This window comes from Leptodactylus fuscus, chromosome 5 (genome assembly GCF_031893055.1).
Source record: "Leptodactylus fuscus isolate aLepFus1 chromosome 5, aLepFus1.hap2, whole genome shotgun sequence".
Lineage (NCBI taxonomy): Eukaryota > Metazoa > Chordata > Amphibia > Anura > Leptodactylidae > Leptodactylus > Leptodactylus fuscus.
In genome coordinates, this window is record NC_134269.1 from 21,443,759 (window position 1) to 21,465,585 (window position 21,827).

A 21,827-nucleotide genomic window follows, 5' to 3' on the forward strand; every position below is an offset into this window, starting at 1 on the left:
TCCTCTGCCCTGCATAAAGCCAGCAGCGGCGATGCTATTCTGCTCCTCCGTCCCCCCGCCGCTGGCTTCATGCAGGGCAGAGGAGCGCAGCGATGTCTCAGGCCCCGGCGTCTATCCCTTGCCGGCATCCGCCTCTCTAGTACAGTGGATGCCGGGTCAGTATCGGTGGCCCCTTCTCCCCTTCTGGGGACCGGCCCCACCGGCCCCGTACCTTTAAAGTTGCAGGCCGGCTCCTGTGTGGCGATATCGCAGGAGCCGACCTGTTTGGGTGACAGCCGGGAGCCTAATGAGGCTCCCAGGCCTGTCACTGCTGTGTTAGTATTGCGGCTGGTCTCTATGACCAGCCGTAATACTAATACACAGAATGTCCCATAGACGGCAATACAGTTGTACTGCCGTCTATGGGACTTGCAATCAAGTGACCGCAGGCTCAAGCCCCCGGGGGGGAATAAAATAGTAAAAAAAAAAAAAAAGCTTTAAAAATATATAATAAAAATATGAAATAAATAAAAGTTCTAAATCACCTCCTGTCCCTAGAATATATATATATAAAAGTAGAAAATCATATATCATAAACCACCGTTTTTTTTTTCAATACAAGGTGATCTAAGCAATAGATATTCCCCAAAATGGTATAACTAAAAAGTACTTCTGGCCCCGCAAAAAAAAAAAATAACACTCTATGCGTCCCCGTACAGCTGCAGGGTCACCTGTCAATGTGGCCTTGCAGCTGTTGCAAAACTACAACTCCCATATATTAAATATTTTACCATTTTTTGCTTCAAAATTTTTTTTCCCTATTTTCCTCCTCTAAAACCTAGGTGCGTCTTATAGTCCGAAAAATACTTTTTGGGTTTTTGTTTTTTTTTACACATGTTGCAACTTTTTACTATTTTGTGTCAGAGAGGCAATGTAAAGCAATGAATCTATGTGCCATGTCAACAGCAGGTCTCATGTACCTTTGTCAGATGATCACAAAGTACTCCAAAATCTGCTTGATTTCTAGCGTAGAAAGCGATTGTGCAGCTGGGATCCATCTTAACAATAGACATCTTACGGGGAGAATTACAGTGAAAAGTCTATGGAGAAGAAAACACAAAATGTTCAAGTGTGTGTCTGCCTCTAACCAACACTTTACAGCTGAACCTGAGTTACATCCTGTATTATACTCCAGAGCTGCGCTCACTATTCTGCTGGTGCAGTCACTGTGTACATACATTACATTACTTATCCTGTATTATACTCCAGAGCTACAATCACTATTCTGCTGGTACAGTCACTGTGTACAGACATTACATTACTTATCCTGTACTGATCCTGAGTTACATCCTCTATTATACTCCAGAGCTGCGCTCACTATTCTGCTGGTGCAGTCACTGTGTACATACATTACATTACTTATCCTGTATTATACTCCAGAGCTGCGCTCACTATTCTGCTGGTGCAGTCACTGTGTACATACATTACATTACTTATCCTGTACTGATCCTGAGTTACATCCTGTATTATACTCCAGAGCTGCACTCACTATTCTGCTGGTGCAGTCACTGTGTACATACATTACATTACTTATCCTGTATTATACTCCAGAGCTGCGCTCACTATTCTGCTGGTACAGTCACTGTGTAAATACATTACATTACTTATTGTGTATTATACTCCAGAGCTGCGCTCACTATTCTGCTGGTACAGTCACTGTGCACATACATTACATTACTTATACTGTACTGATCCTGAGTTACATCCTGTATTATACTCCAGAGCTGCGCTCACTATTCTGCTGGTGCAGTCACTGTGTACATACATTACATTACTTATCCTGTATTATACTCCAGAGCTGCACTCACTATTCTGCTGGTACAGTCACTGTGTACATACATTACATTACTTATCCTGTATTATACTCCAGAGCTGCGCTCACTATTCTGCTGGTGCAGTCACTGTGTACATACATTACATTACTTATCCTGTATTATACTCCAGAGCTGCGCTTACTATTCACCTGGGGGAGTGCAGCTCTGGAGTATATAATACAGGATGTAACACATACAAGTCTAGCAGATACATGTCTTGTTGACTGACAAAGTCATACTCACATCTAGAGGGAAGTCTTCAGTACTGGTGTCCACGTACGCCTGACAGTAATGTGGATCCAGGTATAGCAGATGGTTATCTAACAATACAAGGATATGATATAAAGCTTCCCATATATTGTAACCAATCTTCCCCGATCCTCTGATGCTCCACTGAGTACAAACCTTGATAACCAATGAAATACAGTGAATGTTTCGGTTTTCCTCCTATAATGCCCAGACAGGATCGCATCTGCAGGAATTCCTGGAAATGAAGACAAGATCAGTAGGACAATATACTCCAGTCACACTCAGAGCTGTATTCACAATTCTACCAGGATCTTGGTACATCTCAGCCTGTAACATCTCACCATCCCCTATCATGTGCCGATCCTATTACCTTGATGCACTGTTTATACACTGGGTTGAAGCTCTCTCCACCTAAACGTACAGGTATGAGGATGATGACGGCTCTTCCTGCGCTGCTCGTACCCGGGGCAGGATCACCTGTATCCAGCAGCTGCTCCACATCGACCCTGTACACTGAGCAGATCCATAGGGTCAGGGATAGCACCGGTCACAGCCCTCAGTCCCGCTCCCCCCTGTATGCCATACCTGTACAGTCCTGAGCCACATACACGGACAGCTCAGGGACTTGAGGAGATGTTTCCAGCGCTTTCCTGAGGACACAAAGTCAGACATGAGATGTAACAGGAACCGGCAGATTTATCTCAGCGCTCCGGACAGTGGGGGCTGCGAGTGGGGACCAACAAAACATTTGTGAAATATATCAGTTACCTTCAGTGACGTCTGGAGAACCTCCAACACAAGGTTCACAATACAGTGCCTCCAAAATGGTGCCCTATGGCAGGAACTGGGCTGTATGATAACCTGCTACGACTACAAGGGAAGATGGGGAGGGTGCCCTGCTGTGACTACTGGGGAACTTGTGGAGGATATTCTACTCTGACTACTAGGAAAGTTGGCCACAGTTGCCCTGCTGTGACTACTAGGGAAAACAAGGCGGGGATTCTACTCTGACTAGTAGGAAAGTTGGGAAGAGGTGCCCTGCTGTGACTACTAGGGAACTTAAGGAGGGGATTCTACTCTAACTACTAGGAAAGTTGGGAAGAGGTGCCCTGCTAGGAACACAAGGAGGGGATTCTACTCTGACTACTAGGAAAGTTGGGAAGAGGTGCCCTGCTGTGACTACTAGGGAACACAAGGAGGGGATTCTACTCTAACTACTAGGAAAGTTGGGAAGGGGTGCCCTGCTGTAACTACTAGGGAACACAAGGAGGGGATTCTACTCTAACTATTAGGAAAGTTGGGAAGAGGTGCCCTGCTGTGACTACTAGGGAACTTAAGGAGGCTATTTTACACAAACTGCTAGAGGGGTTTGGGGAAAGTGCCCTGCTATCACTACTGAAGACACTTGAGGAGGGTATTATATTTTGAATACTAGAGAAGTAATGGAGAGGTGGCCTGCTGTGACTGCTAGGGAACTTGAGGAGGGGATTCCAATCTAACTACTAGGAGAGTTGAGGAGAGGTGGCTGCTGTGACTACTGGGGAACCTGAGTAGGCTATTTTATTATAAGGACTACTAGAGAAGTTAAGGAAAGGTGGCCTGCTGGGACTACTGGGAACTTTAGGATGGTATTGTACTCTAACTACAGGAGATTTTGTGGGGGGGTTCCTACAGAATACTGGGGAATGTGAGAGGTAGCAATACTGCCATGACTGCTGGAGAAAGGGGGTAGGGCAATCTGCTGTGACTACTGGTGAACCATGAGGGTGGTATTCTGCTGTGACTACTGGAGAAGTAGGGGCCTTCTGGTGATATGTAGCTTCTAAGGGCAAAGATGAGTTTTTACCCCTCATAACAAGGGGCAGCAGTGAGTACAGGAGAGATCAGGGACATCATCAAAGAGACAAACTCCTCAGATACACTTATTGGGATGCAAAGAATCTTCCTCACCTCAAGATGTGAGCCACAATACTTGGGCCATACCAGTCTCCTGCTTTCTTGCCAAGGCTTCCTCCTAATTTCACCATGTGATGAAGACCAAAGGGGGCATCTGGACAGTCTGAGAGCCATCGCAGGATGTCCCTATGGATGTGCTCTTGGTGAGGGTCTTGTACGTGAGGTCTAGAATGGCGGGAGGCCGTGTGAGAGTGCAGATGACTTGTGTGAGAGGCAGGTGAAGATATAGAGGATAAGGAACTAAAAGTGGGAGGGGAGGACGAGCGGAGCGGTTCCATCTCTACTAAAAGGGTGTTCAGTGCTTCCGGCCAGAACCAATCTGGAGGTGAGAGAGAGTATTACATCAGTACAAAACACAGGCAGATGGAAAATATATACAGTACAACTTATACTCTAGTCTGTAGGGGGCAGTATTATAGTAGTTATATTCTTGTACAGAGGAGCAGTATTATAGTAGTTATATTCTTGTACAGAGGAGCAGTATTATAGTAGTTATATTCGTGTACATAGGAGCAGTATTATAGTAGTTATATTCTTGTACATAGGAGCAGTATTATAGTAGTTATATTCTTGTACATAGGAGTAGTATTATAGTAGTTATATTCTTGCACATAGGAGTAGTATTATAGTAGTTATATTCTTGTACAGAGGAGCAGTATTATAGTAGTTATATTCTTGTACAGAGGAGCAGTATTATAGTAGTTATATTCTTGTACATAGGAGCAGTATTATAGTAGTTATATTCTTGTACATAGGGGCAGTATTATAGTAGTTATATTCTTGTACATAGGAGCAGTATTATAGTAGTTATATTCTTGTACATAGGAGGTAGTATTATAGTAGTTATATTCTTGTACATAGGAGTAGTATTATAGTAGTTATATTCTTGTACATAGGGGCAGTATTATAGTAGTTATATTCTTGTACATAGGAGCAGTATTATAGTAGTTATATTCTTGTACATAGGATCAGTATTATAGTAGTTATATTCTTGTACATAGGAGGTAGTATTATAGTAGTTATATTCTTGTACATAGGAGGCAGTATTATAGTAGTTATATTCTTGTACATAGGAGTAGTATTATAGTAGTTATATTCTTGTACATAGGAGGTAGTATTATAGTAGTTATATTCTTGTACATAGGAGTAGTATTATAGTAGTTATATTCTTGTACATAGGAGGCAGTATTATAGTAGTTATATTCTTGTACATAGGGGCAGTATTATAGAAGTTATATTCTTGTACATAGGGGCAGTATTATAGAAGTTATATTCTTGTACATAGGAGTAGTATTATAGTAGTTATATTCTTGTACATAGGAGGCAGTATTATAGTAGTTATATTCTTGTACATAGGGGCAGTATTATAGAAGTTATATTCTTGTACATAGGAGCAGTATTATAGTAGTTATATTCTTGTACATAGGAGCAGTATTATAGTAGTTATATTCTTGTACATAGGAGCAGTATTATAGAAGTTATATTCTTGTACATAGGAGTAGTATTATAGTAGTTATATTCTTGTACATAGGAGCAGTATTATAGTAGTTATATTCTTATACATAGGAGTAGTATTATAGTAGTTATATTCTTGTACATAGGGGCAGTATTATAGTAGTTATATTCTTGTACATAGGGGCAGTATTATAGTAGTTATATTCTTGTACATAGGAGCAGTATTATAGTAGTTATATTCTTGTATATAGGAGCAGTATTATAGAAGTTATATTCTTGCACATAGGAGCAGTATTATAGAAGTTATATTCTTGTACATAGGAGCAGTATTATAGAAGTTATATTCTTGTACATAGGAGTAGTATTATAGTAGTTATATTCTTGTACATAGGAGCAGTATTATAGTAGTTATATTCTTGTACATAGGGGCAGTATTATAGTAGTTATATTCTTGTACATAGGGGCAGTATTATAGTAGTTATATTCTTGTACATAGGAGCAGTATTATAGTAGTTATATTCTTGTACATAGGAGTAGTATTATAGTAGTTATATTCTTGTACATAGGAGCAGTATTATAGTAGTTATATTCTTGTACATAGGAGTAGTATTATAGTAGTTATATTCTTGTACATAAGAGCAGTATTATAGTAGTTATATTCTTGTACATAGGAGCAGTATTATAGAAGTTATATTCTTGTACATAGGAGCAGTATTATAGTAGTTATATTCTTGTACATAGGAGCAGTATTATAGTAGTTATATTCTTGTACATAGGAGCAGTATTATAGTAGTTATATTCTTGTACATAGGAGGTAGTATTATAGTAGTTATATTCTTGTACATAAGAGGTAGTATTATAGTAGTTATATTCTTGTACATAGGAGCAGTATTATAGTAGTTATAGTCTTGTCTGTAGGGGGCAGTATTATAGAAGTTATAGTCTTGTACATAGGATGTAGTATTACATCCTGGGGGCTGGGACCAGACAACAGGGGATAGAGGAGTATGTCTTCTTTTTTTTTTCTCTCAGGTGCCTCCAAATCCTGGACAACCCCTTTAACAAGTTGTCACAAAGTGTAATCTATGTGCCACAATGAAGAGAAGCTGCAATACTGACCTCTGCAGAGAAGATGCATCAGGAGAGCCTCGGCCAGCATCATCTGGGCGCTCCTGATCATACAGCCCCATCCACAGTCTGTAGTGAGCTGGGTCCCTTCCAGTGCAGGGAAATCGCGTCTATAGGTCAGCCACACCCTGGAGACGAAATCCTGCTGAAATTGTTCTATGTCATCTGGGAGCAGAGAAGAAGATCACAATGGACTCGGCAATATACAGTGGCGTGGCGCTTAGTGCAAAAGCTCAGCTTGGACCCCCCCCCTCTCTGAAACCGTTCCGCACAAGTCAGCCGCGTCCCATCTGTACATTTTAGCAGCATTTACATTTCCCTTTCCTTCTCTTCCTGGGCCCGGACCACCTTGAAGACCATGCCATGCCCATTCCCTTTTGGTGCCCCTCCCCCATACTAACCACACACCTTTTTGTGCCACAACCTTCCCCATAGAATCTTACAAACTAGGTTTTTTTTGCCATTAAAAGGTTCATTTTCTCCTTTCTGACAGTGGAAGGCTGTGTATCCTGAATCTTCTCACTCCAGCACCCCAGAGGTCAGGGGTCATACATTTACCACCCCCAGACTGCCAGCCATCATGGAAATCAGAGAGGAGATCAAAGAATTTGATAGTGACCTGATCTCATAGTACAGCAGCAGCTCAGTCCCATTCAAGTGAGTGGGTTTGATCCGAGCACAGTACTGCGCTGTGCCTAGTATTCTGTGAAGAGACTGCCGTGCTCAACTGAATACTGGGGACTATTCAAACAGCTGATCTGCAGGAGTCCTGGATATCAAACCCCACATTTCATAAATTTTACCAGATGGGCCAGAACATTGTAAGAAGTAACTAAGTAAGACCCCAAAGACAGACTCAAGCCACAGGGCCAGAAGTCTGTCATATGTGTACTGACCAGGAGTGCACTAGAGAAGAAACTGGGAGGCCAAGGGCTGTTTCTAGTAATCCCTCCCTGTGTCTATAGATTGTATACTGTAATACTGCTACTATAAGTCAGGGATTAAAGGGGCGGGTTATTCTGCGCTCACCTTCATACCGGAAGTAGTAGTGTTTACCCAGCAGGTATAAGGGGGAAGACCTGTTGAAGTGCGTCTTCATCTTCACCGTCCAACCTAGGCCAAAGAAATATCAGTATACAGGGGGCCCTGCAATCACTATGATATCTGCTTCTGGGAAAGCTGGGTGACACCAATATGGCCGCCTTATTTAGTACGCAGTTATGGGTCAGATGTTGCACCCTGTTTTTGATATATAACAGTATGGGAAAGTTGGGTGCTTGCCTCTACATGGTACATGTCCAATGGCACCCAGCTTTCCCAGGTACAGATGTAACAAGTCTCGCCCTCTTACCATATTTGACGCTGTTCCATGCTGTCAGTAGTTTGCTCTTTATTTTATCCACCTCGTCCGTGGCTCCGTCTCGCCCTGCTCCCTGATACCCCATCTGAGGCGGGTCATGGCTCTGGTGTCGTCGACCCTCTGGGCTCCCATACTGAGCGGCCGCTGGTGACACGGAATTCATTTATCTAGTCTGTGTTCTCAAGGAGGGGAAGAACATGACGGGAGCCAGCCTGGGGGGAGAAGGGAGCGGGTCAGTCACCCCCAAATCACAGCTTACATTCAGAGCCTCTTATTTAAAGGGATATTCCCATCTTACACTATTATGGCATGTCGCTAACCTTGTCATTTGCGTGACGGTCCCACCTCTGGGACTGATGGTTAGACCCCCACTCCTGAGGAGAGGTCATCGATATGTAATTGATGGCGGCCCCCACAGATCAGCTGGTCAGGTGATTACTGCAGCCGCTTCACTGAATAATACCGAGCCCAGTGCCACACATTGTATAGTGGCTGTTCTTGGTATTGCAGCTCAGCCCCATTCAATTGAATAGGACTGTGCTGTTGTTGTACCATGTGAATGATGAACGTGACAAGGAAGAGATTGTAGCCACTTCAGGCAGCTGATCTGTGGAGGTCTCGGGACGTTCAGATCTACTGGTGACTACTAATAGATGGTTTATATGGTGGGGGTCTGACCTCCAGGCTCTTGAAATACAAAACGACGTTCTAAAAGGGATTTGCCCAATTTCCTTGATACCTCATAGATTTGAGTCTATTGAGGGATCCCTGAAATCTGACAAAAATAACACATATCCCGTTTTGTGATGGTCCATAACACACAGGGTTCTTAGAGAATCCCTTTAAGGCTTACATACAATCTCTTGAGGACATTAAGCTCATAAACAGCGCCATACCGGTCCTCAGGCTGTGTGTGGTACTGCAACTCAGCCAATTCACTTCTATGGAGCAGAGATGTAATACCAGACACAACCTGCAGACAGGTGTGGCGCTGTTTATGGGAGAAAGTAAACTTTTAACGAACAGTATAAAAGAGGGTTGTCTAGGCAGATCCTACAACGCTGCTATTTGGCGTGGGGCTGATTGTAGCCGACACTGCCCCTTTAAGAACCCTGTCACATATCACAAACCCACCCACTCAGTGACAATGTTCTCATGGCCATAAAGGGAATGGAGGCAACTAAAACCTGAACAGCCCCTCGAAGGACTGCACCATCCTCCTGCAGTGAGATGTCCCTCATTTAAAGGGCTTCACCCCTATTATCAAGGACATATTTCCCAGGGAACTGTCACCAAGGTAAACCAGCCGTACACGAGCACCCCCCTCCTGTAAACAATGGGCCAGTCCGCAAACAACTAGACCACACACCTAGGGACACAAAATACAGGTTTTATGACCTTTGAACCCACTCAGTCGATCTTACCTCATCTCATCCCAAAGGAAGCCCCGCCGGAAATCACATGCCCATATCGGTCGGTAGGACTTCCGCTTCACTTCCGCCCTTCCGTTACCAACACCCTAGAGACACGTCCGGGTGACGGTTGACGTCACACCAAGAGACGCGGTTACGTCTACGGAAGCCGAGTATTACCGGTGGAATAAACTTTATTGGCAAAGTGGCGCGTGATAGAGTGGGGCGGGTCGGGTAGTGCTGAGGCACGGCTCATTAGTATGCACTGTCCCATCATCCTCTGCGGGTCAGTGCAGGGAGTCGCTGTGAGCTGGCTGGGTAGCGCTGAGTGTGTGGCTGCCGCTGCTCAGGACTTGGGGTTAGCTTTGCGCAGTGGCAGTATCATAGCCAATGAGGTTTATCCGAGGCGTGATTATTGCTGATTGAAAACTTTACCCAATACCCCGCCATGATGACTTGAAATACAGTCAGCATTGGCAATTTTTGACAGTCTCTCAGGAGACTGAAATGTGTTGTAAAGGACAGAGATTGATAAAACCTGAGGATTGTAGGAAAGTGTAAGGAGAAGTTGTTGTTAGTATTTACTTTACTGCTTTGTTAGTTGTATTTATCTTACTGCACTGTAAACTATGTTTTATAGATAGGTTCCTAGGAGGCAATGATGTTAAGATTTTACCCAAGAGACTGTACTTGGTAAAATCCCAACATCATTACAAACAAAGGCCTCTGAGAAGGTCGGCATGATGTTAAAGGGAGCGCCCTCTATTGGTTTGCCTGACTGAGACTCTGTCTTCCTAATTACATCATGGAAGACAGACTTGCACATTCTCAGTCAGCGCCCTCTATTGGAGTGCATACTTGAGGCACTGGCATCCAAGTTACATCATGGAAGTCAGATTTGCATATTCTTCCCATGTTCCTTTGCACAGTGGAGCGCTCATGGCTTAATAAGACTCCACACACCTAAATGGTGGTTCTCTCCCTATGGAGTGACGATATCCCCTCAACTAAGTTTATTCACAAATTAATTGTTAAATTGCAAACATTCACTGTACTGCGACACTGTATAGGATGGAACATAGTGCAGTAAATATCTCAGATATACTAAGTAGCGCATAAGTCCAACATAGAGTAAAGGCAGAGATCCTGCACTAGACATCACACATCAATATTCTGATAAGGTTTCATATATCTATAATCAATAAGTAACAGCCACGTCTATGGGGAAAATACTGATATATACAGAGGTCAATGTGGACAAGAGGGACAGTAATATAAGTAAGGATTCAGTCCTTACAGCCCGCCTACTGTGACTAATGAGCTATTAGCATATTCACTCCCAGAATCCCCTGCTCTGTATTTCCTGTCTGCTGGTGTCTCCTTAGGCTTACTGACTACCCTGTATAAGGTGCTCCAGACCTCACCAGTATATCTTTAGCTTTGCGCAGTGGCAGTATCATAGCCCATGAGGTTTATCCGAGGCGTGATTATTGCTGATTGAAAACTTTACCCAATACCCCGCCATGATGACTTGAAATACAGTCAGCATTGGCAATTTTTGACAGTCTCTCAGGAGACTGATGCAGGTGGTTAAGCTAGATGAGTGTTCTATGGAGACTGGTAGTAGATCTCTACCGGGGCTCTGCAATTGTGGGATTAGGTGTGCTTTGTAATGGCGCCATCTATAGCCACGTACTGGGAGAGCTGGAGACAAGGCCAGGAGCGGGTGAGATTGTACAAATCAGTGCAGCAGTTCTTTCCTCAGCCAATTACCTGTCTTCTATGTATTGGTACAATCATAACCCCATAAAAAAGTCTAAAACTTTGCTAAGAAAAACTTTATCATCCCCATATTCCGATACCTGCAATTGTTACATATTTCCGTGTACAAGGCGACTTTCTCGGTGGCGCCGCCTGTCCTTTTACTTCTACCATTTGGAGGAATGTCTGATGTTTTTATCGATTTTTATAGGAGATGAAATGGTGAAAAAAGCAGCGGCTTGGCTCTTGTTTTTTGTCGCGATATAGCATTAAATATATAGTCGGGAAATCATTTTTTATACGCCTGTAGAGCGGGCGTTTTCAGATGCCAGGATGTATCATTGCTTTATGTTTATTTTTTTTCTAATCTAATTAATAGTTTATTAATTTTTATACAAAAGTTTTTATCAAGCTTCCCCATGCGGCTTTTGGGAGATTTGCCAAAGTATAAAAACATTACATGGAATCAAAATATTCTAATTGCCCCCACGTTCCCTAGAATACATATAAAAGAACAAAAAATTACTGTGAATCACATAAAACACACATATCCAAAAATATCTGTATGGGAAAGAATATGCAAATCTGACTTCCATGATGTAATTAGGAAGACAGAGTGTCAGTCAAGCAAACCAATAGAGGGCGCTCACTGAGAATGTGCAAGTCTATCTTCCATGATGTAATTAGGAAGACAAACCAATAGAGGGCGCTCCCTTTAACATCATGCCAACCTTCTCAGAGGCCTTTGTTTGCAATGATGTTGGAATTTTACCAGGTATAGTATCTGAAAAGGTCGGCATGATGTTAAAGGGAGCGCCCTCTATTGGTTTGTCTTCCTAATTACATCATGGAAGATAGACTTGCACATTCTCAGTCAGCGCCCTCTATTGGTGTGCATACTTGAGGCACTGGCTTCCTAATTACATCATGGAAGTCAGATTTGCATATTCTTCCCATGTTCCTTTGCACAGTGGAGCGCTCATGGCTTAATAGGACGCCACACACCTAAATGGTGGTCTCTAACTATGGAGTGACGATATCCCATCAACCCAAACATATCTACAAATTAATTTTTTTTTTATCCCCATACGATGAACCGCCGCTTTTTTACCACTAATAATAATTTTAATTAAAAAGTGATCAAAGTGATAGACATTGGTAGAACGAAAAAATACACCTGACCCTGCAAAATAAAAGACGCCCTAGGCATCCCTGTACACAGGAATCTAAAAAAGTGACGGGTGTCAGAATATGGCAACTTTAATTTTTTTGTTAAGGATTTTATTTTTGTTAATAGATTTTTTTCCTGCTATAGCGTATGGGGAAATATATATTATTATTATGATTATTATTATTATTATTATTATTATTTTAAAGTTCATGTGTTTAGGTTTTATTTTGTTTTGGGGTGAACTGAAATTTTGGATTTATTTATTTTTTAAATAAAGCTTTGATATTCCGCCGCCCTATTGCAGCAGATGTCAGGAAAGGGTTAAGGAGTACACTGGCCTTTATTGTATAGGATGTTTGGCCAGAGATATGTGATAGGTCCATAGGTCACACCTTGGTCACACATCCCCTTTAACAGTGAGAGTCAATGACAGACGCACGGTTTGGTATATACAGCTGTATACCACTGTGCAGGCCGAGTGTGCATGTAATGTAGATCCCTCGTATAAGTGCAGGCTTCTTTCATACTTCTATGCTATGGGCAGGTGTGCAGAGAGGAAAGTGTTAAGGCTACATGAACAGAGTGAAAGCAAACAGATGGCGGGAAGTTTCTGCAGGACGACATGACCTGACACAGCCAGCAGAGCGCCCGGATAGCTCAGTCGGTAGAGCATCAGACTTTTAATCTGAGGGTCCAGGGTTCAAGTCCCTGTTCGGGCGGAAGTTTTTAATGAAATGTAACAAGTTAGAAGAACAAAGTATTATTGTTAAGAAGTTCAGGTTGCTTGAATAACTTTATTTACAATCAGACCTTACATTGCAAACATTTGGTATTCTACAACACAGTGCAGGCTGGAACACAGTTCAGTAAATGACTTACTAACACCAGGTTCACACTAGCATTGGCTCTACGTAAGGAAGCCTGAACCACTGGAAGACAGGCCGCCATTACACACAGAGCCCGGGGGACCCCCTTCACTATAATGGGGTCATCAGGAGACAAAGGTCTGATGTGGAACACTTTTGCTCCATCCAAAAATAAGGATGCACAACAGACAGTGAAGTATCAGGTTCGTTTACCATTGAGGACTATGGAAGGCGAAAACAAATGGGATTACCAAGCGATAGTAATGTGATTGTATCCGCATTACCCTCTTTATTAATCTCTGCACTTGCTCAAGTTGTGTAACCTCTTGTGTCCATTTTCTTGATGACCTGCACACAGTATTATCCCCCATAGTGGCCCCTGCACACAGTATTATCCCCCATAGTGGCCCCTGCACACAGTATTATCCCCCATAGTGGCCCCTGCACACAGTATTATCCCCCATAGTGGCCCCTGCACACAGTATTATCCCCCATAGTGGCCCCTGCACACAGTATTATGTCCCATAGTGGCCCCTGCACACAGTATTATGTCCCATAGTGGCCCCTGCACACAGTATTATCCCCCATAGTGGCCCCTGCACACAGTATTATGTCCCATAGTGGCCCCTGCACACAGTATTATCCCCCATAGTGGCCCCTGCACACAGTATTATCCCCCATAGTGGCCCCTGCACACAGTATTATGTCCCATAGTGGCCCCTGCACACAGTATTATCCCCCATAGTGGCCCCTGCACACAGTATTATGTCCCATAGTGGCCCCTGTACACAGTATAATGTCCCATAGTGGCCCCTGCACACAGTAATATGTACCATAGTGGCCCCTGCACACAGTATTATGTGCCATAGTGGCCCCTGCACACAGTATTATGCCCCATAGTGGGCCCTGCACACAGTATTATCCCCCATAGTGGCCCCTGCACACAGTATTATGTCCCATAGTGGCCCCTGCACACAGTATTATGTCCCATAGTGGCCCCTGCACACAGTATTATGTCCCATAGTGGCCCCTGCACACAGTATTATCCCCCATAGTGGCCCCTGCACACAGTATTATCCCCCATAGTGGCCCCTGCACACAGTATTATCCCCCATAGTGGCCCCTGCACACAGTATTATGCCCCATAGTGGCCCCTGCACACAGTATAATGTCCCATAGTGGCCCCTGCACACAGTATTATCCCCCATAGTGGCCCCTGCACACAGTATTATCCCCCATAGTGGCCCCTGCACACAGTATTATGCTCCAAAGTGGCCCCTGCACACAGTATTATCCCCCATAGTGGCCCCTGCACACAGTATTATCCCCCATAGTGTCCCTTGCACACAGTATTATCCCTCATAGTGTCCCCTGCACACAGTATTATGTCCCATAGTGGCCCCTGCACAAAGTATTATCCCCCATAGTGTCCCTTGCACACAGTATTATCCCCCATAGTGGCCCCTGCACACATTATAATGTCCCATAGTGGCCCCTGCACACAGTATTATGTCCCATAGTGGCTCCTGCACACAGTATTATGTCCCATAGTGGCCCCTGCACACAGTATTATCCCCCATAGTGGCCCCTGCACACAGTATTATCCCCCATAGTGGCCCCTGCACACAGTATTATCCCCCATAGTGGCCCCTGCACACAGTATTATGCCCCATAGTGGCCCCTGCACACAGTATTATGTCCCATAGTGGCCCCTGCACACAGTATTATGTCCCATAGTGTCCCCTGCACACAGTATTATGTCCCATAGTGGCCCCTGCACACAGTATTATCCCCCATAGTGGCCCCTGCACACAGTATTATCCCCCATAGTGGCCCCTGCACACAGTATTATGCCCCATAGTGGCCCCTGCACACACTATTATGTCCCATAGTGGCCCCTGCACACACTATTATGTCCCATAGTGGCCCCTGCACACAGTATTATGTCCCATAGTGGCCCCTGCACACAGTATTATGTCCCATAGTGCCCCCTGCACACAGTATTATCCCCCATAGTGGCCCCTGCACACAGTATTATGCCCCATAGTGGCCCCTGCACACAGTATTATCCCCCATAGTGGCCCCTGCACACAGTATTATCCCCCATAGTGGCCCCTGCACACAGTATTATCCCCCATAGTGGCCCCTGCACACAGTATTATGTCCCATAGTAGCCCCTGCACACAGTATTATGCCCCATAGCGGGCCCCTGCACACAGTATTATGCCCCATAGTGGCCCCTGCATACAATATAATATTCTAACTTTGATAAAATTGCAATTTGTGCCACTCACTAGCTATTATTATGCTGTCGAGTCTCTTCAGACCCCAGAGTATAATAAGCAGAGGGCCAACAGACAAACATAAAAAACAATATTACTCACCTTTCCTGTGCTCCGGAGCCACTCCGTTCTCTTCAGCACTTCTGCCTGAAGTCCGCGACTATTGATTGGGTCTCAGAGGTCACGTCGGCGTCCTAGCAGCGGTTTCTTACATCGTGCAGAAGCGCCGGAGTGAACGTAGCTGATCCAGAGCGCTGGGAAGGTAAGCAACATTATTTTTTATGTTTGATCCCCTTCTCTTGGGCTCCAAACTATACTGTGGGGTGTGAAGAGACCCCCATAGTATGATGATAGCAGTTTTGTTTTTGCATCACGTGATGCCCTTGGCACGCGTGCCGGGGGTTGCCGACTCCTGTTCTAGAGGGTCTGATGTCCCATACAATATGCTGCAAAACTAATGTTTTACAAGCCCTTCACAGATATCACCTTAAACTCCCTATAAACGTGCAGACTCAGATTTGCCGAGTGTGCGGGGAATGTAACTCCCTCATATATCGGTGCCGGCGGCTTCCTGCACATGGGACAGAAACTAAAGAGATTGTATAGTATAAGGTGCGGATGTTACAGAGCGGACACAGACAGAACATGGGAGTCTCCAGCAGGAAGGGGTTACGTTACTCATACAGGCTCTTAATCTGAGGGTCCAGAGTTCAAGTCCCTGTTTGGGCGGAAGATTTTAATAAAATTAAACCGCAACAGGAACTTGTAAAAACAACAGCCATGAAAGTACAGAGTGTATAACATGAAACAAAGATGAAAGAAGTACAACGTAGAGTAAAGGCAGAGATCCTGCACTAGACATCACACATCAATAATCTGCTAAAGCCTCATATCGCTAATCTATAAGTAACAGACACGTCTATGGAGGAAATACTGATGTGTACAGAACTCAATGAGGACAAATGGGGCAGTATTATATGTCGGTGTTCAGTCCTTACAGCCCATGACTTAATGAGCTATTAGCATATTCACTCCCAGAATCCCCTGCTCTGTATTTCCTGTCTGCTGGTGTCTCCTTAGGCTTACTGACTACCCTGTATAAGGTGCTCCAGACCTCACCAGTAGATCTTTAGCTTTGCGCAGTGGCAGTATCATAGCCCATGAGGTTTATCCGAGGTGTGATTATTGCTGATTGAAAACTTTACCCAATACCCCGCCATGATGACTTGAAATACAGTCAGCATTGGCAATTTTTGACAGTCTCTCAGGAGACTGCAATGTGTTGTAAAGGACAGAGATTGTTAAAATCTAAGATTTGTAGGAAGGTGTAAGGAGAAATTGTTGGTTGTATTTACTTTACTGCTCTGTAACTTTTTAGCACAGAGAGGGAGAGTTTTTCACAGTTCATCCCTATCTAAACCTTTGGGAACAGACTGTTAACCCTTTAGATACCTCATTCAATTGCGTCCCAGGCACCTAAATCTCATGACAGCTGGGAGCCTATAGACGTCTCATAGGTTTGTCATCACTAAGATTCTATGGCAGCGTGTAATAGAAGTAAATGAAGGTTACAATATACCGCAATCCAGTATATTGTATGGGTGATCAGACTCCCAAGGGGTCTACAAAAATAAGTTTCAAAAACTATTTAAAAAATCCAAAAATGTAAATCACCCCCTGCTCCCTGGACTGGACATAAAAATAAGCAAAGGAAAATGAACATAAACAAATTAGATATCCCGATGTCTGAAATGCCCGATACTAGGGTCACACTTGCGCCTGGTGTCCGATTGCTTGCAAACAAAAAAAAAAAAAAAAACATGGTTTATACAAAAAGGATTTAGAATTTTTGAACATTTTTCAAACTTTAGAATTTTTGTAAATTAAACATAATAAAAACGATATAAGTTTGGTATTCCCGTGATCGTCCCGCCCCACAGAATATAGGGAAAGCGTCATTTCCGCACGGTGAACGCTCTAAAAATTAAGTCTTTAAGAAGATTACCAACTGCGGGTTTTTATATAGTACTGTAAAAAAGAAGCCTTCATAGGACTGTCAGCAGAAAAAAAAAAAAAAGTTATAGCTTTTAGAAAGTCGAGAAGGAAAAAAAACGAAATGCAAAATCAGAAAATCAATGTGATTAAGGGGTTAATGTGATGTATGATCAGTGAATACGATAGAAGAAGACGGTGAGCTACATAAACAAATTAATAGCAGTCGGACAGTAGGTGGCTCCACCAGTGAGTCATTAGCTCAGCACTATGTACAGAGCCCGGATAGCTCAGTCGGTAGAGCATCAGACTTTTAATCTGAGGGTCCAGGGTTCAAGTCCCTGTTCGGGCGGAAGATTTTAATAAAATTTAAGTAAACGTGTTTATGGACATGGATGGGAATCAGATATAACCCAGATATCATCCAAGTGCGTTGTGCTATAAAATCCTGCGAAGTTAACCCTATCATTACCAATAATCTAAATTTGTCTAAGGCTAGGTTCATACCTGTGTTGGGTTAGTTGTAGCAGTAAAACAGCAGTTACCGTGGACCCCACAAATTATAATGGTGTCCACATTACATGTTACATTACAAACATACAATGTACTGTGATATAGAGTTGTTTTATAGATAGGTCACTAGGAGCCCTGACAGTATTCTACACTATGTTTTATAGATAGGTTCCTAGGAGCCCTGACAGTGTTCTACACTATGTTTTATAGATAGGTTCCTAGGAGCCCTGACTGTGTTCTACACTATGTTTTATAGATAGGTTCCTAGGAGCCCTGACAGTGTTCTACACTATGTTTTATAGATAGGTTCCTAGGAGCCCTGACTGTGTTCTACACTATGTTTTATAGATAGGTCCCTAGGAGCCCTGACAGTGTTCTACACCATGTTTTATAGATAGGTTCCTAGGAGCCCTGACTGTGTTCTACACTATGTTTTATAGATAGGTTCCTAGGAGGCAATGATGTTGGGATTTTACCCAAAAGACTGTACTTGGTAAAATCCCAACATCATTGCAAACAAAGGCCTCTGAGAAGGTCGGCATGATGATAAAGGGAGCGCCCTCTATTGGTTTGCTTGACTGAGACTCTGTCTTCCTAATTACATCATGGAAGATAGACTTGCACATTCTCAGTCAGCGCCCTCTATTGGTGTGCACACTTGAGGCACTGGCTTCCTAATTACATCATGGAAGTCAGATTTGCATATTCTTCCCATGTTCCTTTGCACAGTGGAGCGCTCATGGCTTAATAAGACTCCACACACCTAAATGGTGGTTCTCTCCCTATGGAGTGACGATATCCCCTCAACTAAGTTTATTCACAAATTAATTGTTAAATTGCAAATATTCACTGTACTGCGACACTGTATAGGATGGAACATAGTACAGTAAATATCCCAGATATACTAAGTAGCGCATAAGTCCAACATAGAGTAAAGGCAGAGATCCTGCACTAGACATCACACATCAATATTCTGATAAGGTTTCATATATCTATAATCAATAAGTAACAGCCACGTCTATGGGGAAAATACTGATATATACAGAAGTCAATGTGGACAAGAGGGACAGTAATATAAGTAAGGATTCAGTCCTTACAGCCCGTGACTTAATGAGCTATTAGCATATTCACTCCCAGAATCCCCTGCTCTGTATGTCCTGTCTGCTGGTGTCTCCTTAGGCTTACTGACTACCCTGTATAAGGTGCTCCAGACCTCACCAGTATATCTTTAGCTTTGCGCAGTGGCAGTATCATAGCCCATGAGGTTTATCCGAGGCGTGATTATTGCTGATTGAAAACTTTACCCAATACCCCGCCATGATGACTTGAAATACAGTCAGCATTGGCAATTTTTGACAGTCTCTCAGGAGACTGAAATGTGTTGTAAAGGACAGAGATTGTTAAAACCTAAGATTTGTAGGAAGGTGTAAGGAGAACTTGTTGGTGGAATTTTTTTCACTTCTCTGTAACTTTATAGCATGGCGGGTTCTTCATAGTTCAGCCTTATCCAAACCTTTGGAAATAGACTGTTAACCCTTTAGATACCTCATTCTATTATGTCCCAGGCACCTAAATATCATGACAGCTGGGAACCTATAGACGTCTCATAGGTTTGTCATCACTAAGATTCTATGGCAGCGTGTAATAGAAGTAAATGAAGGTTACAATATACCGCAATCCCGTATATTGTATGGGTGATCAGACTCCCAAGGGGTCTACAAAAAATAAAAGTTTCAAAAACTATAAAAAAATAATCCAAAAATGTAAATCTCCCCCTGGACTGGACATAAAAATAAGCAAAGGAAAATGAACATTAACAAATTAGATATCCTGATGTCCGAAATGCCTGACACTAGGGTCACACTTGCGCCTGGTGTCCGATTGCTTACAAACCATTAAAAAAACAAAACACGGTTTGTACAAAAAGGATTTAGAATTTTTGAACATTTTTGAAAGTTTAGAATTTTTGTAAATGAAACATATAAAAACAATATAAATTTGGTATTCCCGTGATCGTCCTGCCCCACAGAATACAGGGAAAGTGTCATTTCCGCACGGTGAACGCTCTAAAAATTAAGTCTTTAAGAAGATTACCAACTGCGGGTTTTTATATAGTACTGTAAAAAAGAAGCTTTCATAAGACTGTCAGCAGAAAAAAAAAAAAAGTTATAGCTTTTAGAAAGTCGAGAAGGAAAAAAAAACGAAATGCAAAATCAGAAAATCAATGTGATTAAGGGGTTAATGCGATGTATGATCAGTGAATACGATAGAAGAAGACGGTGAGCTACATAAACAAATTAATAGCAGTCGGACAGTAGGTGGCTCCACCAGTGAGTCATTAGCTCAGTGCAGTGTACAGAGCCCGGATAGCTCAGTCGGTAGAGCATCAGACTTTTAATCTGAGGGTCCAGGGTTCAAGTCCCTGTTCGGGCGGAAGATTTTAATAAAATTAAGTAAACATGTTTATGGACATGGATGGGAATCATGTATAACCCGGATATCATCCAAGTGCGTTGTGCTATAAATCCTGCAAAGTTAACCCTATCATTACCTATAATCTAAATTTGTCTAAGGCTAGGTTCATACCAGTGTTGGGTTAGTTGTAGCAGTAAAACAGCAGTTACCATGGACCCCACAGATTATAATGGTGTCCACATTACATGTTACATTACAAACATACAATGTACTGTGATATAGAGTTGTTTTATAGATAGGTTCCTAGGAGCCCTGACAGTATTCTACACTATGTTTTATAGATAGGTTCCTAGGAGCCCTGACTGTATTCTACACTATGTGTTATAGATAGGTTCCTAGGAGGCAATGATGTTGGGATTTTACCCAAGAGACTGTACTTGGTAAAATCCTAACATCATTGCAAACAAAGGCCTCTGAGAAGATCGGCATGATGTTAAAGGGAGCGCCCTCTATTGGTTTGCTTGACTGAGACTCTGTCTTCCTAATTACATCATGGAAGATAGACTTGCACATTCTCAGTCAGCGCCCTCTATTGGTGTGCATACTTGAGGCACTGGCATCCTAATTACATCAGATTTGCATATTCTTCCCATGTTCCTTTGCACAGTGGAGCGCTCATGGCTTAATAAGACTCCACACACCTAAATGGTGGTTCTCTCCCTATGGAGTGACGATATCCCCTCAACTAAGTTTATTCACAAATTAATTGTTAAATTGCAAACATTCATTGTACTGTGACACTGTATAGGATGGAACATAGTACAGTAAATATCCCGGATATACTAAGTAGCGCCTAAGTACAACATAGAGTAAAGGCAGAGATCCTGCACTAGACATCACACATCAATATTCTGATAAGGTTTCATATATCTATAATCAATAAGTAACAGCCACGTCTATGGGGAAAATACTGATATATACAGAAGTCAATGTGGACAAGAGGGACAGTAATATAAGTAAGGATTCAGTCCTTACAGCCCGCCTACTGTGACTGAATGAGCTATTAGCATATTCACTCCCAGAATCCCCTGCTCTGTATGTCCTGTCTGCTGGTGTCTCCTTAGGCTTACTGACTACCCTGTATAAGGTGCTCCAGACCTCACCAGTATATCTTTAGCTTTGCGCAGTGGCAGTATCATAGCCCATGAGGTTTATCCGAGGCGTGATTATTGCTGATTGAAAACTTTACCCAATACCCCACCATGATGACTTGAAATACAGTCAGCATTGGCAATTTTTGACAGTCTCTCAGGAGACTGATATGTTGTAAAGGACAGATGATCTATATGTTACAGTTGTTTCTGTAATACTTATTTAATCAATTTTAAATCTATTCATGTTATTACATGTTTTG

General features: G+C 42.8%; 1 protein-coding gene and 8 non-coding genes across 11 annotated transcripts in view; 8 read left to right on the forward strand and 1 right to left on the reverse strand.

Annotated features, from left to right (window-relative positions):
- ATG4D (autophagy related 4D cysteine peptidase) overlaps nucleotides 1-16,031 on the reverse strand; it is a 20,039-nt gene extending 4,008 nt beyond the window's left edge. Inside the window, exons 1-10 of one of the 3 annotated variants that reach the window (XM_075272649.1) lie at nucleotides 15,980-16,031; nucleotides 7,993-8,213; nucleotides 7,671-7,754; nucleotides 6,633-6,806; nucleotides 4,053-4,377; nucleotides 2,688-2,752; nucleotides 2,473-2,615; nucleotides 2,259-2,337; nucleotides 2,097-2,173; nucleotides 960-1,079 (exon numbers count right to left, since the gene is read on the reverse strand). In XM_075272649.1, the coding sequence (XP_075128750.1) occupies nucleotides 960-1,079; nucleotides 2,097-2,173; nucleotides 2,259-2,337; nucleotides 2,473-2,615; nucleotides 2,688-2,752; nucleotides 4,053-4,377; nucleotides 6,633-6,806; nucleotides 7,671-7,754; nucleotides 7,993-8,164 (1,239 nt within the window). In that variant the 5' untranslated portion in view covers nucleotides 8,165-8,213; nucleotides 15,980-16,031. Of the gene's footprint in view, nucleotides 1-959; nucleotides 1,080-2,096; nucleotides 2,174-2,258; nucleotides 2,338-2,472; nucleotides 2,616-2,687; nucleotides 2,753-4,052; nucleotides 4,378-6,632; nucleotides 6,807-7,670; nucleotides 7,755-7,992; nucleotides 8,214-9,425; nucleotides 9,907-15,595; nucleotides 15,616-15,979 lie in introns of those variants that run through there. The other 2 variants (XM_075272650.1, XM_075272648.1) reach the window with 2 other exon arrangements.
- Nucleotides 9,775-9,915, forward strand: LOC142205773 (U4 spliceosomal RNA). Its single transcript, XR_012716735.1, has one exon. It is a non-coding gene; the product is annotated as a U4 spliceosomal RNA (small nuclear RNA).
- On the forward strand, nucleotides 10,850-10,990 carry LOC142205785 (U4 spliceosomal RNA). Its single transcript, XR_012716746.1, has one exon. It is a non-coding gene; the product is annotated as a U4 spliceosomal RNA (small nuclear RNA).
- On the forward strand, nucleotides 12,992-13,064 carry TRNAK-UUU (transfer RNA lysine (anticodon UUU)). The gene has a single exon. It is a non-coding gene; the product is annotated as a tRNA-Lys (tRNA).
- A 593-nt stretch (nucleotides 16,032-16,624) lies between the features above and the next one.
- Nucleotides 16,625-16,765, forward strand: LOC142205176 (U4 spliceosomal RNA). Its single transcript, XR_012716206.1, has one exon. It is a non-coding gene; the product is annotated as a U4 spliceosomal RNA (small nuclear RNA).
- A 999-nt stretch (nucleotides 16,766-17,764) lies between these two features.
- Nucleotides 17,765-17,837, forward strand: TRNAK-UUU (transfer RNA lysine (anticodon UUU)). The gene has a single exon. It is a non-coding gene; the product is annotated as a tRNA-Lys (tRNA).
- A 1,391-nt stretch (nucleotides 17,838-19,228) lies between these two features.
- LOC142205796 (U4 spliceosomal RNA) lies at nucleotides 19,229-19,369 on the forward strand. The gene has a single exon (XR_012716757.1). It is a non-coding gene; the product is annotated as a U4 spliceosomal RNA (small nuclear RNA).
- Nucleotides 19,370-20,358: 989 nt separating this feature from the next.
- Nucleotides 20,359-20,431, forward strand: TRNAK-UUU (transfer RNA lysine (anticodon UUU)). The gene has a single exon. It is a non-coding gene; the product is annotated as a tRNA-Lys (tRNA).
- Nucleotides 20,432-21,588: 1,157 nt separating this feature from the next.
- Nucleotides 21,589-21,729, forward strand: LOC142205388 (U4 spliceosomal RNA). The gene has a single exon (XR_012716396.1). It is a non-coding gene; the product is annotated as a U4 spliceosomal RNA (small nuclear RNA).
- Nucleotides 21,730-21,827: the final 98 nt, after the last annotated feature.